Below are 23,164 nucleotides of genomic sequence, written 5' to 3' on the forward strand. Positions count from 1 at the left end.
AGTGATGGGAGTGATACCATTTTGTACAAATGTAATATAATCAGTTATAGACAGGTTTTCCTCCTGCTTAGCTTTACTGCTTTTTTCCCAAAGGTACTAAAATATACTCTGTGCATCCATGCATGGAGTTAAAGTCCCTTGACTTCTGAGCCAGCCAAGTGCCAGCTTACATGCTGAGCTCTGCCAGTGCATTTCAAATTGGATCTGAAGGGACCACCATTTGGAATTAAGAAGAGGAAAAAGATTTCAGTTTTTTATTTAGTGACCTAGCTGCTCTTAAAACCCTGTATGAAACACTGCCAGAATTGTGTGTATGGAATAACTCAGTCGTGTCAGTTAAGGAGATGCCTGCATTTAATCTGAGGAGAGAAAGTTATTCTCTCAAACTTTAGTGTCAGACCTCAGATTCAACAATCATTAGTACTATTATTTTTAATGTGGTATTTACTTATTAATACTCACATTTTAAAATTGAAGTATAGTTGATTTACAATATTATGTTAGTTTCAGGTATATAGCAAAGTGATTCAGTTATATATATATATATATATATATATATATATATATATATATATATATATATATATATATATATATATATATATATATATATTTGAGATTATTTTCCATTATAGATTATTACAAGATATTGAATATAGTTCCCATTGCTATACAGTAAGTCCTTGTTGCTTATCTGTTTTATGTATATTAGTGTGTGTCTGTTAATCGCATATTGATTGTTTTTCCTTGGAAAATTCAAATGCTTATATATAAATGTAGTAGGAGAGCTCCATACTGGTAACCCTTTCAGCATGTTATAATTTTTTCCAACTACATCTTTTTCTCCTGAAACCCACCAAGACTCTTTTGAGATGCAAAATGTATAGGATGAGTTCCAACCCCAAAAGTAGTATATTTCTTACAAAACATCATAATAGCCCAGTGGTTAAAAGTAGAAGCACTGGAAACAGAACAAACAGGATTAGAATTTCAGCCTCTCACTACCTCTGACAGTGAACAGATTATTTCAAAATTCTGAGTTAGTTTCCTGACCTGTATAATAGGTATAATAATGACTACCTCAAAGATTATTGTTTTTGTAAGGATTAAATGAAATAACAAGCATAAGGCCCTTAACTCAATGCCTGGCACATGATAATAACAATAAATGGTAGCTATCATTTGTGCTATTGGACTTAGTAACTCTTGTTGTCTCAGAGGCAATACAACATGGTGCTTAATAGTACAGGCTTTAGAACTAGACTGCCTAGGTTAGAATTCCAGCTCTGCTGCTTAATTGCTATGTAACCCTTCAAGATGTTTCTTAACTCTGCTGCCTCAGTTTCCTTATCTATACAGTGGGGGAATATAATACTACCTACCTCAGGTATGTTTGAAGATTATACGCTTTATACAAAGAGAATGCTCAGAACAGTGCCTGACACATAGTAAGGGTTCAAAAATGTTAGCTATTGTTATACAAAAATTACTGAATATGGGCTTCCTGGTATTTGAGAGGTATTTTAAGTCCAGATCTGGTATTTTATAATGATTAAACAGGCCCAGGTATAGAAATGATTTACCCAAAGACACACAGCATTTCTGGGCATTTTAACATCTAGCCCAGCAGTCTTGAAAATGCCTTTCAATAAATATTTATTGTAAAACTAATTTAAACACAAATGAAATAACCTAAGTAATTGACCCCAAAATCTGAATAAATTCATTTTAATACTTACTGCAAAAATGTATTATTTCAGATTTTATTTTTGCACTTTTTAAAGTTGAGATATGTAGTTCTTCCAGGAAACCTTGTTGTGTTGGTATGAAGCTAACCTGGTTAATTCTGATTCAAGATTGATATTTGGATAGTTCCTATTCTCAAGTGCACGTAAGTTTTTCATCAGGCAGATAATTTCAGTCTGATAATACTTGCCAGTGGTCTAGCCATCCACATTGGTGACATAGATGCTAGATCTCTATAATTCCATTTCTTTACTGCCTCCTCCCCCTCAAGGGTGGATGCTAAAAGTAGAGCAATGAATAGACTTTTTCTCCTGGCATGCCATTCCACCTTTTCAAAAAAAATGTATACATAGCTCTAGAATTACTATATTAAGAAGGTGTTGAATCAGTTTCATCAGAGAGATGTGCAAACAGATGCCCTGAATCAACCTCTCAAAGCTATCTATAGTAATACTTTGACATCTTGGTCTTGGAACTAACTGACCTAAGTTTAGTACGTAGCTTTACCACTACTAGCTATGTGACCTTGAACAATTCACTCTATCAAAAATTTATCAAGTACCCATTCTGTTCCTTATTACTGTGCTAGATTATTTTATAGAAAGATGTATAAGAAAAATATTCTCTAATCTCAAGTTTCAATCATCATAAAGTAAGGAGAAAAGTGTTTACATTATATAATTTATAGAATTGTGATGAAGGTCAAAATGTGATTAAGTTAAAACATTCTGTGAATCATAAAGGTGTGCACTGTTATGAACTCTTACAATAGGGACCTTAGTATCTAATGTAGTATCTGACACATAGAAGTATTCAGAAAGTGTCTGTAGCAGACTGATTTCCTTAAAAATCTCAAAAGCATCTTATCTGTGCATAAAGAATACTAACATTTCAAAATTTAAACTTAAAATCGAGATGATTTATTCTTTTGATTTGATTTTCTAACTGGATTCCACATATACTCAGAATTATGTCGAACATCCCTATGGAATTTCCTAAAATAAAAAGTAGTGTGGTCTTAAAGTAATTTTTATGTTTGCAGTGTTATCAGCAGGCTCTACTTTCTGCAATGTAATGTTGGGTTTGAATTAAGAGAAATTATAAAATTGATTAAATCTATTATGGCCAACAACTGTTGTTATTTTTATGCATCTAGAGCCACAGCCTCCAGACTTTAGAATAATTTAACTTATACGTCATATACAAATCATCAGTTCCAGGTTTGAACGTAATCATGCAGTCACCCTTTTGCAAAATAATGCCACTCAAGACGTACATAAACTAAATTCATCCTTTGTTTGGGAAATTATCTCCTGCTAATGTACACTTGGATATTCTTTTAAAATGAGAAATGATATACAATAGTCACAGAAATAAAACTAAGCAACCGAAAAGTACAGAAAAACCTTTTCAGAGAGAGGTCATTGGAAAATAGTATGGCTAAAAAATTTGCTTCTGACACATATTCAGCTAATTAATTTGCATTTACAGAGGGAATGCATTTTTCTTACTCCCTCTGAACTTAAAAAAAGCAATGAAAATTCACTAAAATCTCACTATCAATTTTTAGTTTTAATGACTTTTTTCAAGAGGTCAGAAAGGCCATATTTTCTTTTCCTTAAACTAAAAACCATTAGCTATTTGCCATAATCTTGTTATATTATGTAATAACCACACTGAGTTTTGAAACTAATGAGAACCACCAATAGGACAAAGGTTTGCAGGCTGTCTTTTCCTTCTCTGGATGCTTTATTTTAATATGCATCATTTTAATATGTTGTCAGAAGTGTTGTCAGTGAGTATTCAAGATTACAGGAAAAACATGGTATGTCTTCCTAGAGCAACAATTTGACTTGTTAAATTAAACATTGTTTTATAATTAAACATTATTTTATATTAAAATGAATATAGATATATCATAGAGTAGATTAAAATGTGCATTAATTTAAAAATTCAAACATCAGACTGAATTTTTAGCTAATGACTGCTCTCTTCATTTGAAAAGCACTACTGACTTCCATTATGGATTTTTCCTTTATTTTAAAATACTTGGTTGTATTTAGTGATTTTTATTTCTTTATTTAAACTGAATTCAAATTTACAGTGCCATTTTAAGTCCACCCATCAAAAGATACTAGGGTAGGAACTGGTAATTTCAGACTTACACACTAGAGTTAGGACCTGTTGATGCATAAGGACAGCTTAGTGCCCTCACAGGACTTCCTTGTGTCAGTGACCTCATTGCTCATCACCAGTAAGTAGAATTTCTCTCTTCTCTTTGGAAGGGGGCGACACACAACTAATATTCCCAAGCCTCAGCATTCCTAGCAGCTGCCATCCCTTGCCTTATGCAGCAATTGTTATCCTTTACCATAACAGTAAGCATTTAATTTTTCTTACTCTTTTTCTTTATTGTTGTTGTGCATACTTAGTGTATAAAAGCTATCATCAGCCTCAAGAATTTGCCATTCCTCTTGGTCTTGATAGACATACCTAAACCTATTTTCTTTTTGGCCATATCTAACCATTGCTCCTTAAAGCAGGAAAATCCCCCAAATATAGCATGTTTGTCATGATGTTGATATTTTAAGATGGTAATAAAACATCCATAATTTGTAAGCATTCTCCAGATGATGATATTCACCCTTAATTAGAAACCATTAGATTAAATCATCTGGTCCCTTCAGACCTGGGTTCAGGCAGTCATCCAAGCACCCGGCGTCATCAATGCCAAGCATTCAAAACTATTAATGTTTAAGTCATGAGAGATCTTCCTGAATAACTGATAGAATCAATGGGATATTTTGGCAGTGTACATGCATGGTGATTTTTTAGAGGTTGAATTCATCAGAACTACTTCAGAACATGTAAGTTTTAGAAAATGATGCACCCAAAAGATGGACACTTCTTATTCCAGTTATCACACGAAGCTTTATAGAAAATTGGATAAGAGGGTAGTATGAAGGGAGTGGGTTTATCTAGCATAAGGAGTCAGAAATATTAGAAATCATAGAAGGAGCAGTTTAAACGTCATTTCGCAAATACTATCTGATAATTATTATGCAGAGAAAACCAACACTCTTACGTATCTCTGTAGATATGTAAAATCTCTGTACATATGAAATAAAATGCATTTTTTCTGGGACTTTTTAAAGTGCTCCAGAAGGGAAAAAAGGATACTCCAAAAAGGAATTTTATTTAAATAGTATTTAACGCCAGCCTTCAAATTAAAGCACTTCAAAGTTTCCTTCCTTATTGAATGAGTTAAATTTAACCTTAACTGAATTCCCTGGCTTTGGTTAGTATGTATGAATTGTGAATTTTATTTCCTTTGTTAATAGAACATGCTAGCATTTTTTCCTTTGAGTATATTTAAGTTCTTCCATGGTAACGTAGGTTGCAAGATACCATGAACAAACTTCTTCCGTGATAATGTAGGTGGCAAAATATCATGAACAAAAACTTAAAATACACTATTTTAGGTTGATTGACTATGGTTATAAGGTGGTTCCATAAAACACCTCATGACTCTTAAAAATGTGAAAAATAAATGCCTGAAACTTAAGCCCTTCTAACGAGTGTATTGACTTAAATTTACAGGCTACACACTGCATAACTGTTTGTCCCTCCAAGGCTGTATCAGTTTATTGTGTATCTTACATGTATTTCTTAGCAAAGTATGATGGAAAAAACATTGAGTTTTTTATTACTGAGTTCTCATCTTTGATGCCTTTAAAAAATGTTAATGCCTTTAAAATCATCACCACTTTCATCATCAAAAAAACTTTCATTGAACACTTACAATCTTTTAGGTACTGCACATACCAAAAGCTGTATAACATGGTCTATATGACCCGTAAAAGGTTTAAGTTCTTGTTGCAGAGGCAGTGTGATAAAAAGATAAATAACATTACAAAGTAGCATGTACTGAGTGCCAAATGAATCATAAGTAAGCTCTACTGCAGTCTAGAAGAAGAAATTATCACCAATCATTGGAACAGTACAGTCCTTGATGAGAGAGAGAGAGAGAGAATGTGGGGTATGGGGGTGGGCTGGGTGATTTAAGCACAGAGGATATAGATATTTTTATGTGAGAATTACATGGAATCAAGGATTAAGTGTTTGAATATCATTAAAAAAAGTAAAGTGAGATGCCAAGAAAATTAAGCAAGGAAGCAGTTCTTGCCAAGAAAATTTTCTTATTAGAATTCTTTCTTGTTCATTTTCTAATGTCTTTTATAATATAAAATTAAATAAACATCTCTATGAGGGGCCCAAGTGTAATGAAACCTTCTCTAGGCCATGTATTTGGGAAAATTGCATTTTTATTTGGTATTTCTTTTAGCAGTGGATATCTATTTCCCGATTATATTGGCCTGAAACTGAGACCAGAAGAATTTTTCCGTTTTAAAATCCTGTTGTATATTCATTTAATAAACATTTTCTAAATCCCTACTCTTTTAAGACAATTACGAAAGTTGTCTCTCCAGCCCTGACCTCTCTCCTTAGCTTCAGTACTATTGCATGTTCAACTGCTTCACAGACCTTGCCAAGTGGATATCAACCTAGTGATATCATCCCTTATATATGTGGCTGGATTTGATATGCTCATATTTTGTTAACTTTTGTTATTTTGCCCATGAGAAAGATTGGCCTTTAGTTTTGCTTTTTTGTAATGTACTTGTTTAATTTCATAGCAGGGTTATGCTGGCTTTGTGAATGGCTCTTTTTCTGTTCTCTGGAGGGGTTTATATCAAACTGATGCTATTTTAACTGTTTGGAAGAATTCATGGTGAAGCCATTTAGGCTTGTTGTCTTCTCTGTGGAACGTTTTATAATTGCAGATTTAGTTTCTTAATGCTTTTAAGGCTATTTATATTTTACATTTCTTCATAGGACAGTTTTAGTAAGTTATGATTCTTCTGGGAAATTTTTCATTTGATCTAAATTTCAAATTTATTATCGTAAAGTTCTTAATAATGTCCTATTGTATTTTTAATGCCTGTAAGATTTGTAGTGACATGTTCTTTTTTTACCCCTTATGTTAGTAATTTGTTCATTCTCTCTTCTTGATTACCCTTATAAGGGATTAAACAATTTTCTTAGTATTTTCAAAGAACAAATTTTTGTTTTTTCTTCAATTATTTCTATTGTTCTATTTTTTTTTTTTTGCTCTTGTATTTATAATTTTCTGCCTCTTTTTAGGATTTTAATTTGGTGCTATCTTTTTCATTATTATTATTATTGAAGTAGAGTTGATTTACAATATTTTGTTAGTTTCAGATGTACAGTAGAGTGATTTGGGTGTTTGTTTTTGTTTTTTGCAGATTATAGTCCATTGTAGGTTATTACAAGATATTGGGTATAATTTTGCTGTGCTATACAGTGAATCCTTATTGTTTATCTATTTTATGTGTATTACTTTGTATCTGTTAATCTCATACTCCTGATTTCTCCCTCCCCTCCTCCCTCTCCTCTTTGGTAACCATAGGTTTGTTTTCCATGTCTGTAAGTCTGTTTCTGTTTTGTATATAGATTCATTTTATTATTTTTTTAGATTCCACATATAAATGATATTATATAGTATTTGTCTTTCTCTGTCCGACTTATTTCACTAAGCATAATACCCTGTAGGTCCATCCATGTTGCTGCAAATGGCAATATTCCGTCCTTTATGGCTAACATTCTATTGTATGTATGTATGTGTGTATGTGTGTGTGTATATATATATATATATATATATATATATATATATATATGTGTGTGTATACATACACCACATTTTCTTAAGCCGATTGTCTGTTGATGGGCACTTGGGTTGCTTCCATGTCTTGGGGTGCATGTATCTTTTCAAATTAGTTTTCATTTTTTCCATATATATACCCAGTAGTGGAATTGCTGGAACATATGGTGGTTCTGTTTTTTTGTTTTCTAAGGAACCTCCATACTGTTTTCCATAGTGGCTGCACCAATTTACATTCCCACCAACAGTGTACACGGGTTTCCTTTTCTCCACACCCTCTCCAGCATTTATTCTTTGTAGACTTTTTGTTGATGGCCATTCTTACCAGTGTGAGGTGTACCTCATTGTAGTTTTGATTTGCAATTCTCTTAATTAGTGATGTTGAACATGTTGATTTTCATGTGCCTGTTAGCCATCTGTATGTCTTCTTTGGAAATATGTCTATTTAGATCTTCTGCCCATTTTTTGATTGGATTCTTTGTTTGTTTGATATTGAGTTTTATAAGCTATTTGTATATTTTGGATATTAACCTCTTGTTGGTCACATCATTTGCAAATCATTTTTTATCCTATTCCATAGATTGTTGCTGTTATCGCTTGATTTATGAAACAAGAATGCATAGATCATTGATTTTCAGCATTCTTTTATGTACATTTAATTTTGTGGATTTTTCTCAATAATGATTTTAGAAGTATTCCACAAGTTTTGATGTGTTGCATTTTCATTAGGTGGTAAGTTATGTAGTACTCTTTAAGTATTGTTTAGTTTAAAATATTTATTAATTTTCTTTATTTTCTGGATTATTTAGAAGCCTATTACTTAATTTCCAAACATTTGTGGACTTTCTAATAGGACTTTTCCTATTATTGATTTCTACTTAAATTCCACTGTGCTTAGAAAATATACTCTGTATGATATCAGCCCTTTGAAATTTGATGAAAGTAGTCTGATAGCCCCAGCAGATAGTCTATTTTTTACAAATTCATTGTGTCTTTAAAAATATATACATTCATGTAGTTTTGGAGTATGGAGTTTTTTGTGTCAGTTAAATCAAACTTGATAATTGTGTGTTTCAAATTTCCTATATGTTGTTCTGCTTAGTCAATATTTACTAAGAGTGATATTTTAAAATCTACCATTATGGTTATATATTTATCCATCTGCTTTTAGTTCTGTCAATTTTTGCTTCATATTTTGAAGCTTTATTATTAGGGATATAAAGATTTGTAATTTGCATGCCATTTGGTAGATTTGACCCTTTTATCATGATAAAATACCTCTTTTTATTTCTAGTACTGTTTCAATCTGCTGTATCTGATACCACCTTTCTTTTGTGTAATGTTTGCATTAACATTTTTTCCATCTTCTTATTTTTGACTTCTCTGTGTCCTAATAGTTAATTTGTCTTTTATAAGCAGCATATCATTGGATTTTGAAAATCTTTTTTAAATTAGAGTATTTAGTCAGAATATTTAATATAATTACTGGTGTATTTGGGTTTGGATCTGTCTACTATCTTCCTGTTAGTTTTTTTATGTATCAACCTGTTCTTTGTTCCTTTTTTTCTTCTTTATTGCCACCTTTATTTTTATTATCATTCTATCTTCTCTCTCTGTTTGCTCATATGTTATACTTTATTGTACTATACTTTTTAAGATTACCCTGGAGAACACAACATGCGTAATTGTCTTATGAAAGTCTAATATAAATTAGTACTTTAACCTCTTCCTGGACAATGGAATTTCAAAGACTTTATAACATAGCCTCCGAAACTGTTATTCCAGAACAGAGGAATATTACTCCATTGAATACATTTTGAAAGGGTAACTGAAAGATAGAAATATAATTACATTTCATCATTTCTAAAATGTGCTTTATTCAAGTCAATATATGAGTTGTGAATAAACGACTAAATCAATTTTTAGCAAGTATTTCCTGAAGGAAAAGACAATGGTCAGTAAAGATAATGCTATCAAAGATTTTGAGCAGATTATGCAGAACAAAAACAACATCTTTTCGTTCCATCTCTACAGTGTATGAAAATATTCTTTGAGCAAGTGTATCTTTTAATAGTGTTTAAAAAGTGATCACAATTAATATGAAAATCAACATATCTTGGACCTTTATGTAGTATGGTAAACATTAACATATCAAAAAGTGAACAGTTCTTAAACTATAACAAGAGCATGGTGAAATGGAAGGAGAAATACAGCCCAGTAGCAGCACATAAAAGAGACTGGAGAAGAATTCTTTATAGTCAGTATGGCCCTGCATTTGGTGTGCCTGGAGCAAATCCTTGCTACTGCTCCCAACTTTCAGTTGGCAGCACAGTGACCGAATCATAAGAAGAATCTCTAAGGGAAGAGAAGCAGGTTGGAACAGAGGGAGAGGTAACATTTACTGAGGGCCTTCCTTTGCCTAGGCATCTTAGTAGGTGTCCTCATGTACACTGACTAACATACTCTTCACCAAAGCTTTGTGAGTTTGGAATTGCTCTGTTGCCCACATGGGACAAATAAAGAATCTGAGTCGTAAAGGGATAAATAATTAAAAAGTTAATAATCTGATTCACTCTGACTCCAGAACTTACTGAGATACTTCTACCATACCAGGCTGCCTCAAAGGGGAAAAACTTAAATACCATGAGACACAGGGAACTGAAACTGAGGGATATTAAATAACTTGTCCAATACCACAGGGTTAATAAGTATCAGAACCAATTTTTAAACATAAGCCTTATGATGCAGTCTCCGCTTTCTGCTCTACCACTGCTGTTTAAAGAAGAAATAAACCATCTCCTCAGTGATTTATATACGTTTGTGTATATACCTTTCCATATTGTGTGCTGTTGTTCATTTTTATATTCCTGTATCCAGTACCTGGTAGATAATCCTTATTCAGCAAATATTTGTTGAGTGCTGAATCTGCAGACCTATAGCTATGAAGATATGGCAAACGTTGACAACAATTAAAGCATTTTAATAAAAAATCAGAAAAACTAGGCAAATTTATGGACCATGACAAGGTTATAATGATGAAGAGTTAGAGGTCTGAAATGGCACTAAATAAATAGAAACCTAGGTATTACAGTGTAGTGGTTAAGAACATGACTCTGGAGCCAGACAGGACTGAGTTTGCATTCTAATTCCAGCACTTACTAGCTATATGGCTTGAGTAAGTGACTTCATTCTCTGTACTTGTTTCTTCATCTGCAAAATGTGGGTTATAATATCACCTAGCTCATAGGGTTATCATAAGGATGAAATGATTTAATAAGTATAAAGCACTTAGCACAGGGTCTAGTACATAGGAAGCATTCTACAAATGTTTGCTCTTACCATTGCTCAAATATGAGCTATGCTTTCATCCACTGCTTTGGCTCCCTCTGAATTCCTTGCTTGGGAGGTGCCTAATGAAGTGATAAAAACAGCCGAGGCCCCTGCTCTGTGCCTACAGACCAATAAAATTTAATGACTAGAAAACAGGTAGCACACTGGGATTTCATGGATTAATGCTGATACTAACGTGAGAAAGGCTTGGATCCACTGTAATCAGACCTTCACCCCCGCAAAAACAACTGGGATTTTGCTCTTCATATCCTCTTAGGGAATGTAATCACCTAGGTATGCCCTCAAATGCACACACAAAATGAATGATTAAAGTAAATGACAAAGTGAACCCTGAAACGAACTTTAAGTGTCTGAATACATTCCTGTCATCTTCTTAAGAAATGTTAGTTTTCTTCTCTTCTTTACATTGTTCTGCTTGTCACTCTGGTCCATATGATCAGAGTTCTCTGCATATCCATCTGCTAGCTCAGTGTACCCTCAGATTTCACCACAGGGTTCCTGATAATGGACTGAAGATGGCCTAGTCTGTGGCTTAGGTGACTTTACATGAAGTTGCCTTCGCTGCTGATACTGACTTGATGCCTCAATTTTAGTGACTGAGCCAGTTCTAATAAATTATATGTCTAACTTATTCTTTCATGCCTGAATCTGTTTCCATATCCCTGTCTAAGACCTCAGTTCCTTCACAGCTAAATGACTTGTTCTTTTTAGAAAGAATCTGGATCTACTTTTATAATTCGTTGAGTAATCTATCCCTAACTGCTGTCATTAGACTGTATGCAGTGAGAGGAATGATGAAGTTCCATGTTTAATCCTAAATCACGTAGTAGCTACTCTTACATCACTAGCCTCAGTATGTACTAGGATCCTTTATAATAAAACAAACCCAAAACTTGTACTCCAAGTGCAGATGACTTGCCAGAGTCAAGATTAACAATACTTATGATGGTCAAAGCCTCAAAAACTGGCTTCCAGGAACCAGGGTATTACTGGCACTCTATTGCTAAGTGCTTTATTTTTCTTGGCGTTGGGTTGTAGAATCTTCTCATGTAACATGTGCTTTGAGTCACAAGCAACATTTTACTTTACATCCTGGGGCTCCTAGGGTAATGACAAATGATGATGACAATGATAAACAAATTCTGTATGTGTAGTTATGGCTAAATGTCCTGGTTTGGCTCTGTTTTTGTGACCATCATGATCCTCTCTGGCGAATTCACACTTTTCTGTTACTTGCTTTATAACACTTGTAAAATACATATGCAAAAATACTAAGAACTTAAAATTTGAATAAAAGAGGAAGAAAGGAAGGAAGTAGGGAGGGAGGGAAGGAAGAGAGAGGACCTGAGGAAGGAAGGGAGAGAGGAAGGAAAGAAAAAAGAGAAGAAGAAAGAAAAAAGTGGGTGTGGAATCTGCCTACCCAGGAAAATTAGCCTCAATATAATTGCATATGTGAAATAATGCCCCAGGGTCTGAAGTTAAGGCTAAGTTTTCAACAGTTTGTTGGTATACTTTTAGATGTTTTTTTTTTACTATGAGAATAATCTAATTCTAGACACATAACTGATATAGCATCAGAAGACTCTGCCTTAAACACATGATTTACTTTGTGGTGTTGTCTCATGGTTACTTTTTTTTCCCCATATGATATTCTCATACTTGTATATGATTATGGCGAGGATTATATTTTTGTTACTTACTCTTTGTCATGCCTAAAACTATCTGAATGTTAGTGTTAAACAGTTATGTTTGAAGGTGTCCAAGAATGCAAACATCTCCTATAAGATATTATTTTTATTTTACAATTATATTATTAGCTTTAAGCAGGATATAGCTCTAATGCTAAGGAATTAAGACTGGGCAATAGTGATTTGTTTGAGGCTTTTGCTGCAGTGTAAAGAAGATTTCTATGGTTCAGGATAATACCTGGATCCTAAAGGGTTGTAGAAAATATGTAGGTTAGTTTAGAGATTGTACTAGATCTACAGTAATTAACAAAACAAAACTGCACAAGTACAGTGTGGAGGAAACAGGCTTAGCAGTGGTGTACAATGGTATTAGATAGTATAAGTCAACAGTGTGAAACAAATTCTAAAACTATTATGATCTTGAGCTGTATTAATATAATAACTAGAACAAAAGAGGAAAGAATTTACTTTATTCTGTGCTGATCATTATGGAGTTCAGATCTAGGGACATAGGCAAACCGGGACACATTCAGAAAAGAGCATCTTGCATGGTGAAAGACTTTTTGCGTAGAGAATAGCAGAAGAAACAAGAGTTGTATGATTTAGAGAAATGAACACCTGAGAAGCATGATAGCTATAATAGTTATGTTTTCCATTGCAAGTAAAAAAAAAAAAAAACAACTCAAACTGGTTTTAAATAACAAAGGTAATTTATGGGCTCATATAACTCAAAAGTTCAGAGACAAGTTGGATTTTAGGTGAGGTTCAATCTAATGGCGTGGTTAATCTTTCTCTCTGCTTTGTCGAGTTTTGGCCAAATTGGCTGCTACCCTCTCCCTTCTTTGGGCCAAGATATCTGCTGGCAATGATCAGAGCTATGTGCTTTTTCATATCAAGTGAGAGTCTGAAAAACATTTTTCTTCCCATAGCTCAATGGAAGAAAAGAATTTTCTTTCCCCAAGTCCCTAGGAAATATCTTTTGTATCTTATTGGCCAGAGGTGTGACACATGCCAATCTTAGAACAAATTATAGGGGCCATGGTGGTCATGTGTGCAAATTAGCTTAGCTAATCAGAAATCCACCTCTTGAGCAGAGATATTATATCCATTAGGATAGAATTCTCAGGAGAAACAGAACCAGTAGGAGATATACATACATATGCATACACACACATCATATATATATATAGAGAGAGAGAGAGAGAGAGAGCGATTTATCCAAGGAATTGACTTGCATTGTGGGGACTGGCAAGTCTGAAATGGTAGGGCAGGCCAGCAGACTGGAAACTATGATAGGAGATGATACTATAGTCTTGAGATTGAATTTCCTTTTCCTCTGGGAAACCTCATTTTTTGCTCTTAAGGCCTTTCATCTGATCGGATGGCACACACCCACATTATGGAAGGTAATATCCTTTACTTACAGGGAACTGACTGTAATGTTAACCACATCTAAAAAAACTTTCACAGCAATACCTAGATCATTGTTTGATTAAATAACTGGCTACTTTTGCCAAGCCAAGTTGACATATAAACAATCATGGATATGATCATTCTCTCCCAAGATACAAGGCTGAAATTTTGACGTCCTGTTGGAAAAAAGAGACTGGCAACTAAGAGGCAGCCAACAAGTATCGCTTACAATAACTAACAATAGATATGTAACAGGCCGCCATGGGTTTTTAATTGTTTTCCATGGACTGATACCTGGGACAAAAGTTATAGAAATAGTGAGGAAACAGCCAGCAACTTCACTAAAAAACAACTGACTAAAAAAACTTTTAAAAAACCAAAAACCAATAGTGAGTTTTTATTTACTGGGAATGTTCAAACACGGGCTAAATGACTGTGAGGTGAGGCCTAAAATTTAAGCCCAGTATTATGTGTTCTTGACATTTAGGGAAAGCTGGAAGAATCTTAAATGGCCTAACCACAACTTTTCTTCCCCACTGTGCTTCCACAGAGAAGGTTCCTAGCCAAACAACACTCCTTATCAAAGCGATCAGGCATAATACCTGCTTATCCCTGAGTAGCAGGTTTCAGTTCCCTGCCAGCCCGTGGAATTATTCAAACAAGCCAACACATCCTTTCTTGGGCATGCGGCACCCTACCCTATTGATACCATAAAATCTGCTCCTCACAGCCTGTCTGTCCACTCTGTTCCTGAGTGCAGCACCCATGTAGCCATGCATGGCATTTGGTGTCCTCCTCCCCTGAGCTGTGAGTGGATGTGATTAATAAACTCCTGTCAGTCTCATCTGTCCAGTGTCGGGTGCTGTGTGTTCACTCGACCATTTCCATAATTTTAGAATGGGAATCCCTTCCTCACCAATGGGGTGAATGAGAGATATTAAAACAATGAGTCTCCTCCCCACCCTGCCCCCCAGCAGTGATGGTGGAAAGGGAAAAGATTCAAACATCAATTAAATAATTGGAACAAATGATTTGTGAGTTGCCTTCCAATCCCAAGATTCTACTATTTCTGTTTTCAATGCTAGTATTAGCATTCATTTTATATTTTCCAAATACAGACACAGCAATTTGTCTGTCTCTACTATTAGCACCCATGAGATTGTTTTGCAAACTGTTTATTTATATACCTTTCTCTCAGCTCAAAGCTCAGAAAGCCATGATTTATTAATCTGTTTATACCTCAGAATAGCATAATGCCTGACACATAGCAGATATTTAGTGAGTATTTGGTGAGTGAATCTGAAAATCACTTTCTCCATTGGAATTTGAGAAAAAATTACCAATGAGCTGTGAAATTCTCCTTAAACAACATAACATATAAGTAAATATCATAGATATGAATTCCCCAACACTGTTGAAATCCACCCTCACTCCATACACCTGTAGATGGAGGGAATGAGGTCTTGGGAGTGTTGCCCAATTTTTCTCTTCTCATTCCCCTTCCAAAATGCATGCCAGTTGCCCTAGGGCTTCTGAAGAACCCTGAAGGCAGCATCTCACTTTGTGTAGGAAGGAGAATTAATATAGCTGTAAGGTGATCCCAACTCCTTGCCTGTCTGTTAATTCTGAATGCTCCATTCACTTCAGAATCCCTGCTGAGAGCTAAAACATTGCTTCTGTAAGAAGGCGTTTATTTTAGGCATAGTTTCATTCTTCAAGTGTGCAGCTACACAGCACCCCTATCCTGAATTATGTGAAGAATATGGAGAAAGCTAAAATGGTTGGCTTGAAGGTGTTTGACATATAATAAGTAATAAAACAGAAAGAAAAAAGATATTTAAATTGGTTTACTAGTTAAAAGTTAAATTTACTTTTTTCCAGTTTTATTGAGATAATAATTGACATATAACACTGTACAAGTTTAAAGTGTCCAGCATAATGATTTGACTTACATATATTATGAAATGCTTACAACAATGTTTAGTTGACAGCCATCATCTCATATAAACACAAAAGAGAAAGGGAATTTTTTTCCTAGTGATGAGAGCTCTTAGGATTTATTCTCTTAACAACTTTCATAAATACCACACAGTAGTGTTAACTATAGTCATCGTGTTGTACATTACACCCCTAGTACTTATTTGTCTTATTTATCTGGAAGTTTGTACCTTTTGACCACCTTCATTCAATTCCCCTTACCTCATCCCCCACCTCTGGTAACCACAAATCTCATCTCTTTTTTTACGAGCATGGTTCTCTCTCTCTCTCTCTCTCTCTCTCTCCCCCCCCTCTCCCTCCCTGTCTCTCTCTCTCTCCCTCTCTCTCTCTCCGTCTCTCTTTCAATCTCAAGATTTCACATATAAATGAGATCATACAGCATTTGTCTTTCTCTGTCTGACTTAGCATAATGCTCTCAGGGTCCATCCATGTTGTCACAAATGGCAAGATTTTCTTCTTTTTTATGGCTGAATAATATATATATATATATACACATCTCAAGTTCTTTATCCATTCATCCATTGACAGACACTTAGGTTGTTTTCATGTCTTGACTATTGTAAATAATGCTGTTATGAAAATGAGTGTGCTGATATCGCTTCAACATAGTGTTTTTATTTCTTTTGGATATATTCCCAGAAGTGGAATTGCTAGATGATATAGTAGTTCTATTTTTAATTTTTTGAGGAACCTCTATACTGTTTTTCATAGTGGCTATACCAGTTTACACTCCTACCAACAGGGCACAGGTGTTTATTCTTTTGATAGAATGGCATATGTTTCTTTTCCCAGCCCAGAGATTTAAAAATTTTTTTTTAGAAAAAAAATAATAAAAAGACTGGTCCGACCAGCAAATTTTTCTAATTCATGAACTTATATACCTTCACAAGGTATAAAATAAATTGTGTTTATTAGCAAGAATAAAATTATGTTAAACTACCTCTGGTGTTGAAACCAAAGATGCAGAGTTTCCACATCTGTATGTCCTTATATAGTATAAAGCATGTGGTTGGCACTTAGTAAACATATGTTGGTTAAATAAGCTACTAATAGAATGTGCTCCCTTTCATTGATCCTAGACCTTAAGAAAGGCTTTAATATGACATAAGTGTTTTTTCCATCTCCTGGGTTTATCCCCAGTAAACAGATCCGAGCCATCCTGAGCCAGTTCAGCCAGGCAGAAGCCTTACTAATGAAAGCTGGAGTGCAGCCAGGGACTTTGGATGGAGTTCTTTTGGATCTTGGGTGTTCCTCCATGCAACTTGATGCCCCTGAAAGAGGTTTTTCCCTTCGGAAGGATGGTCCCTTGGACATGAGAATGGATGGTTGCAGGTGAGTATTGATAAAGCATTTCTCCTCATAACAAGAAATCAATTTCTCAAAAACACTCTGAATTTAATTTCCTTTTAAGACTGTAGAATTCCCATCACATGCCCACACCTAACACTATCCATACATAATAAATCAGTTTTGTTTGCTACTCATTATAGGCTTTAGTCTTTCTCTAGATTTGGGATTCTAAAAGAAAAATCATTGCAGTCTTTACACAGAGTAGTGAAGAGGATAACTTTAATACTGATTTTCTTTTTTACAGATACAATGTGATCTTTTAGACTACTAACAATATTAATATGATACTGAAGCAATGGTTTCATTTTGGTGCAGGCCCAACTATGCCTTTTGTGAAAAGTAAAAGGAACTATATTTAATGCATATTCTCTTGAATACTGCATAAAAGGCAAGATCCTAGAGGTCAGCAATTGTGTATTTTGTCCTGTTTCTTGTACAGTCACTTGGATTCAACCTTCTCCAGAGAAACTAAAATTTATGGTACTAAATCAGACACCGTACTGTGTGTAAGACAGCTTTACACCTCCTCTTCATTTCTCACCACCTTGGAAATACATTTGTTCTCCATCATTTAAATAGGTAACATATATTAAATAACACAAAGAGGGTCACATTCTAGGAAAGTATAGGATAATTTCTTTTAAATCTAAATTAATCTTAAAAGCTTAGATTAACACTTGTCTCTATGCCCAACACTGGCCCAGGAACTGAATAGCCTGTACCTACGAAACAAAGCTTAAGCGTGTTTTTCTCATTTTATGCACCCCCTCCACCAAATTATTTATCATGGCCCCTACATTTGGGAAGCATACTTTCTAAAAGAGCATTAATCTTTCTTCTATCTAAATTTGTAAGCTATTCTGTTACTAATCTGCAATTCTAGACCTGCACAAACATTTCTACTGAAACAAATGTATTTTCCAACATTTCTTCCAATCTGTCAGAAGGACCTTTATATGAGAAATTTAATGTCCAGTTTAAGTCAACAATTTAATATTGAGTTGACTTTGACTTTTTTTTCCCACAAACTTCTTTGTCTCATGGTAATTATTCACATATAGCCTTTTCCCCATGTTTCGATATGACCTGTTAACTTAGAGTGTGACTCATACTTGTTGGAACCTTTTTGTTCTGAGTCTTATACCTTCATTTGCACAAACTGGCATTCATGGAATGAAGAATGTCATAAAAGAAAATAATAAAAATCCTTTAAAGACCAATGACTAATAGTAAAGGTCAAATATCTTCTCATGTTTGGAGATGGAGGTTGTTGTGCAGAGGTAATAAAATGTCAAGCAAATTTCTGCTGTTCCTATGTCTTACTAAGGATGCCTTCTGAAATACAGTGAACAAAGCTTCTGGTTAATAGTAATAAACCCCCATATTGTTAATGTAGAGACATCATCAAACTGTAGCCTATGAATGAGGGTTCCTGAGGTTCTCCCCTACGAACATGAAAATAAGCCCTTGAGAATTAAACTCTAAGTCAATATGTAATGGATAATAATACTATTGAGCAAATGTATCTTGAAAAGCTGGATGGCTTCCAGGTAGATAGCATAGGCTGTAAACTAATCAGAGATGTTAACATATCTGAAGAAAGTTCATGGTATTCAGAAAGGAGGAGTTGGTTCACATGAATTCATAGACAAGGGAAAGTTGGAGATGCAAATATGTTCAATGCTAATCTAAGTGGTATTATGGGAAGAGGGAGTCCAAGCCAATAAATTTGGCCAGTCAGATCCTGGAAGCTGATATTTCCCTGTGATGAAGATGGGTGCAAGAGGCTTCCTTAACCTGTTGCCATTTAACAGTGGAATCTTACAGCATAGTTAATTCTGTACTACCCCAAGTTCAACAATAGCTTTCAGATTATAATAAGTTCTCATATAGCAGAAAGAAGTTCCCAGCTTCAAGGACTTGCAGGTCTAGCTCTGTTGTCAGTTGTATTCTTCACTAGAAGGTAATAAATGAACTGCCATAAATTATGGCAATATTTATGCAATAAATTATGTTAATATTTTCTTTCTCTCCTGAGTGTAGTCATTTGTAAGTTGGTGATCTCTGGAGGACTGACAAGATCTCTTAACTTTTAATTTGGAGGGGCAGATTTTGTATGTTAGCTTCTTCACTATTTGAATGCCTATTCTGAAGCCTCCTAACAGTCTATCAGTTTTCCAGACTATTGCCCCTTTTGCCTTGTAGCCCTATGGAAACTTGGGTTGGCCAAAAAAGTTTGTTCGTTTTTTTCCGTAGGATGGCTCTAGTAGCCCTTAGTTGTCTTTCACTTCATTCGAAACAATTTTGTTAGATTGTATTGTGACAGCTGTCAAATCACCATGCATTAAAAAAAAACTTATCAAAATTGGTGAATTTTTGTGTAGCCATTTAATATTGAAGATGGAAGGAAAAAAACAACATTTTCAGTATATTATGCTTTATTATTTCAAGAAAGGTAAAAACACAACTGAAATGCAAAAAAAGGATTAGTGCAGTGTATGGAGAAGGTGCTGTGACTGATCAAACGTGTCAAAAGTGGTTTGCAAAGTTTTGTGCTGGAGCTTGCTCGCTGGACAATGCTCCGTGGTCAGGTAGACCAGTTGAAGATGATAGCAATCAAATTGAGACATTAGTTAAGAACAATCAATGTTATACCACGCAGGAGATAGCCGACATACTCAAAATATCCAAATCAAGCGCTGAAAGTCATTTGCACCAGCTTGGTTATGTTAATCGCTTTGATGTTTGTGTTCCACATAAGTTAGCGGAAAAAAACCTTCTTGACCATATTTCTGCATGCGATTCTCTACTGAAACTAACGAAAACTTACATTTTTAAAACAAATTGTGACAGGTGATGAAAAGTGGATACTGTACAATAATGTGGAATGGAAGAGATTGTGGGGCAAGTGAAATGAACCACCACCAACCACACCAAACACCGGTCTTCATCCAAAGAAGGTGATATATGGTGGGATTGGAAGGGAACTCTTATTATGAGCTCCTTCCAGAAAACCAAACGATTAATTCCAACAAGTACTGCTCCCAATTAGACCAACTGAAAGCAGCACTTGACGAAAAGTGTCCAGAATTAGTCAACAGAAAATGCATAATCTTCCAGCAGGATAACGCAAGACCGCATGTTTCTTTGATGACCAGGCAAAAACTGTTACAACTTGGCTGGGAAGTTCTGATTCATCTGCCGTATTCACCAGACATTGAACCTTCGGATTTCCATTTATCTCAGTCTTTACAAAATTCTCTTAAGGGAAAAAATTTCAATTCCCTGGAAGACTGTAAAAGGCACCTGGAACAGTTCTTTGCTCAAAAAGATAAAAATGTTTTGGGAAGATGGAATTATGAAGAAAAATGGCAGAAGGTAGTGGAACAAAATGGTGAATACGTTCTTCAATAACATTCTTGGTGAAAATGAAAAATGTCTTTTATTTTTACTTAAAAACCGAAGGAACTTTTTGGCTAACCCAATACACTGCTATTCTATGTGAACATGAGAGTAAAATAAAATTATGCCTATTATCCACTGAACTGTATTTGAGCAAAATGCTCTTTTAATTTTCTTACTTAAAAGGAGAAAGGTATTAAAAAAAAAAACTGCTGAGTACATCCATACTAATCTTAGAATTGTCCTGGTAGAACTGTACATATATTCTATGAGTCTGAATTTACCATCACTAACAAGTTTCATTCTGATGCTTGGTGGTTTGGGCGGTTGAATTAACAGCTAGATAAGATCTAACAGGGATTTTTCAGTTAGGCCAAGAATGATGTTTGGCAAATCTAGGAATGGACAAGATCTAAAGGACAGTGACATTCATTGAGTTTCTCTGTTCCAGGCATTATACTATCTAGTTTATAATCGCGTGAACCCTTAATTCTCTCAACAATTCTGTGAGGTAAACATTGTTACTTTCATTTTACAGGTTAGAAATTGAGGCTCCAGTAGGTAGGTTCAAAAGCTTACACAATATGAGTAGCAAGGCTATGATTCTAATCGAGGTTGATCTGACTCTATAGACCAAATCTTTATCCTTAAAGCTGTTATTGAAGGAGCAAAGCCTGTTGAGATGGAAATAGGCTACCTTATAGGATGTTCATTGATCTGGGAGTACCATGGCAGCCAAAAAGAAAAAAAAAAAAGAATCACAGGATCTGGAAAACAAGGTTACACACAGACACACACACACACACACACACACACACACAAAGAGAGAGAGAGAGAGAGAGAAGAGAGATGGAGGTCATGGCGAAATAGGGGACACGCAAAGGACAACAACAAAATTATTTTCCTGGTAGTACTAGACATGTTAACAAGGTGCAGTGTAGTATTTTTAAGGATGGATTCAGCTATTCCTTGGCAACCCCACTCTGATTGATGGTCAGGTCTTAAAGCTACCATATCCTTGTTACTTAAAGTCATTACAGTATGGTACCAACAATCAATCCAACATATTAACTACAGGAGAGAGAATTGTACTATTAGCAAGGCTATCTTTCTAATAATTAAGATCTCAGTTAGCTCATCACTTAAAATTCCTTGATGCATTTCCCTAAATTGAGGTAAATTGGAATGGCCTGACAAAGTGAATGCTATTTCCTGTTACTATAATTTATTCTATTTGACCAGAGGTTGGTATTGCTTTGTCTCCTCCACCTGAAATTACCATCTAGGCCTGTTTAATATTGTTTCTTAATTACCAGATATTACCCCATGGTGGCTTTTGTCATGGGTGTATAAGCCCATATGGTTAACAATTTGAAATAATATATGTTATTACTATTAAGGTTGTTCTAGTTTTTGTGAGGGAAACTGACCAGCAGTATCTTCTTTTTTAGACTTTCTAAATTCAATTTGTACCCTCATATAAATAGTTGGTTACTTTACAGTCTTAGATTTAGTTAAGTTCCTGATATCTAGGCTCATTTAAATATCAGTCAGTAAGCCTTGTATCTTCTATACTGAAAAAAAAAAAAAATCAAGCAGTAATTTAAATTTGAACAAACTAAATCCAAAACATTTTCCATTATTTTAGTTTAGGAGAAATCTTCATAAGCAATAATAACTTCTTTCTGAATTAAAGGCTAGTAAAGCATCTTAACTTTCTGCTGCCCTTGACCTTAATGAATGTCACACACAGTCCCACTTGCCATAATCATGGGTATTTGAAATGGAAAATCTATTTCATTTGTGTAAGATTCAGTCTGTGACTTTAAAAACCTCAGAAGACCTCTTAGACTATGTGTGTATGCCTGACTTTATGTCTCAGTACTCTGAAGTTTCACCTCTTGTCAATGAAAACTGACGTCAGTGAACTAATTGGCTCTTCTTCTGCGTAGGTACCCTGACATGCCCACCGCAGCTGATGTTGTGAACGCTTTAGATCAACAGGCACTTGCATCCATCCTGAGAACATACGGGGAGGAGAAGCACGCCAAGAAAATCGCTTCAGCAATCGTTCAGGCACGCAGCATCTACCCCATCACCAGAACCCAGCAGCTTGCCAGCATTGTTGCAGGTACCCTCATTAATTCTGAACAGTGTCTGAGAGAAGAAAAAATATATATATATATACACACACACACACACATCTATGTGTGTGTGTGTGTATATATATATATATATGAATCCCCCCAAACTCCCAGAGGGATTCATTTGTACTTGAAATCATGCAGAATAGAATCTTGCCTATCCTTCTCTTATGCCACCTTTCTTTGGATTTGCAAGCTTCCCCCCTCCAACACCTCTCCCCCACACACAATTTTTAAAAATATACTGTAGTTTGCTGATTAGTTGAATAATAGAAATTTTTTGTGCATGAGGTGATTTATCATTTGTGCCTACCAAGGTGAAACGTGGA

At 34.9% G+C, this 23,164-nt stretch overlaps 1 protein-coding gene across 2 annotated transcripts in view; it reads left to right on the forward strand.

The window, feature by feature from the left end:
• Positions 1-23,164, forward strand: part of METTL15 (methyltransferase 15, mitochondrial 12S rRNA N4-cytidine) — a 202,309-nt gene that overhangs the window by 134,087 nt on the left and 45,058 nt on the right. For both annotated transcript variants that reach the window (XM_068554985.1, XM_068554984.1), the window contains exons 4-5: positions 17,080-17,271; positions 22,644-22,822. In XM_068554985.1, the coding sequence (XP_068411086.1) occupies positions 17,080-17,271; positions 22,644-22,822 (371 nt within the window). The remainder of the gene's footprint in view (positions 1-17,079; positions 17,272-22,643; positions 22,823-23,164) is intronic.

The sequence above is a fragment of the Eschrichtius robustus genome, chromosome 11 (assembly GCF_028021215.1).
Source record: "Eschrichtius robustus isolate mEscRob2 chromosome 11, mEscRob2.pri, whole genome shotgun sequence".
NCBI classification, from domain to species: Eukaryota; Metazoa; Chordata; class Mammalia; order Artiodactyla; family Eschrichtiidae; genus Eschrichtius; species Eschrichtius robustus.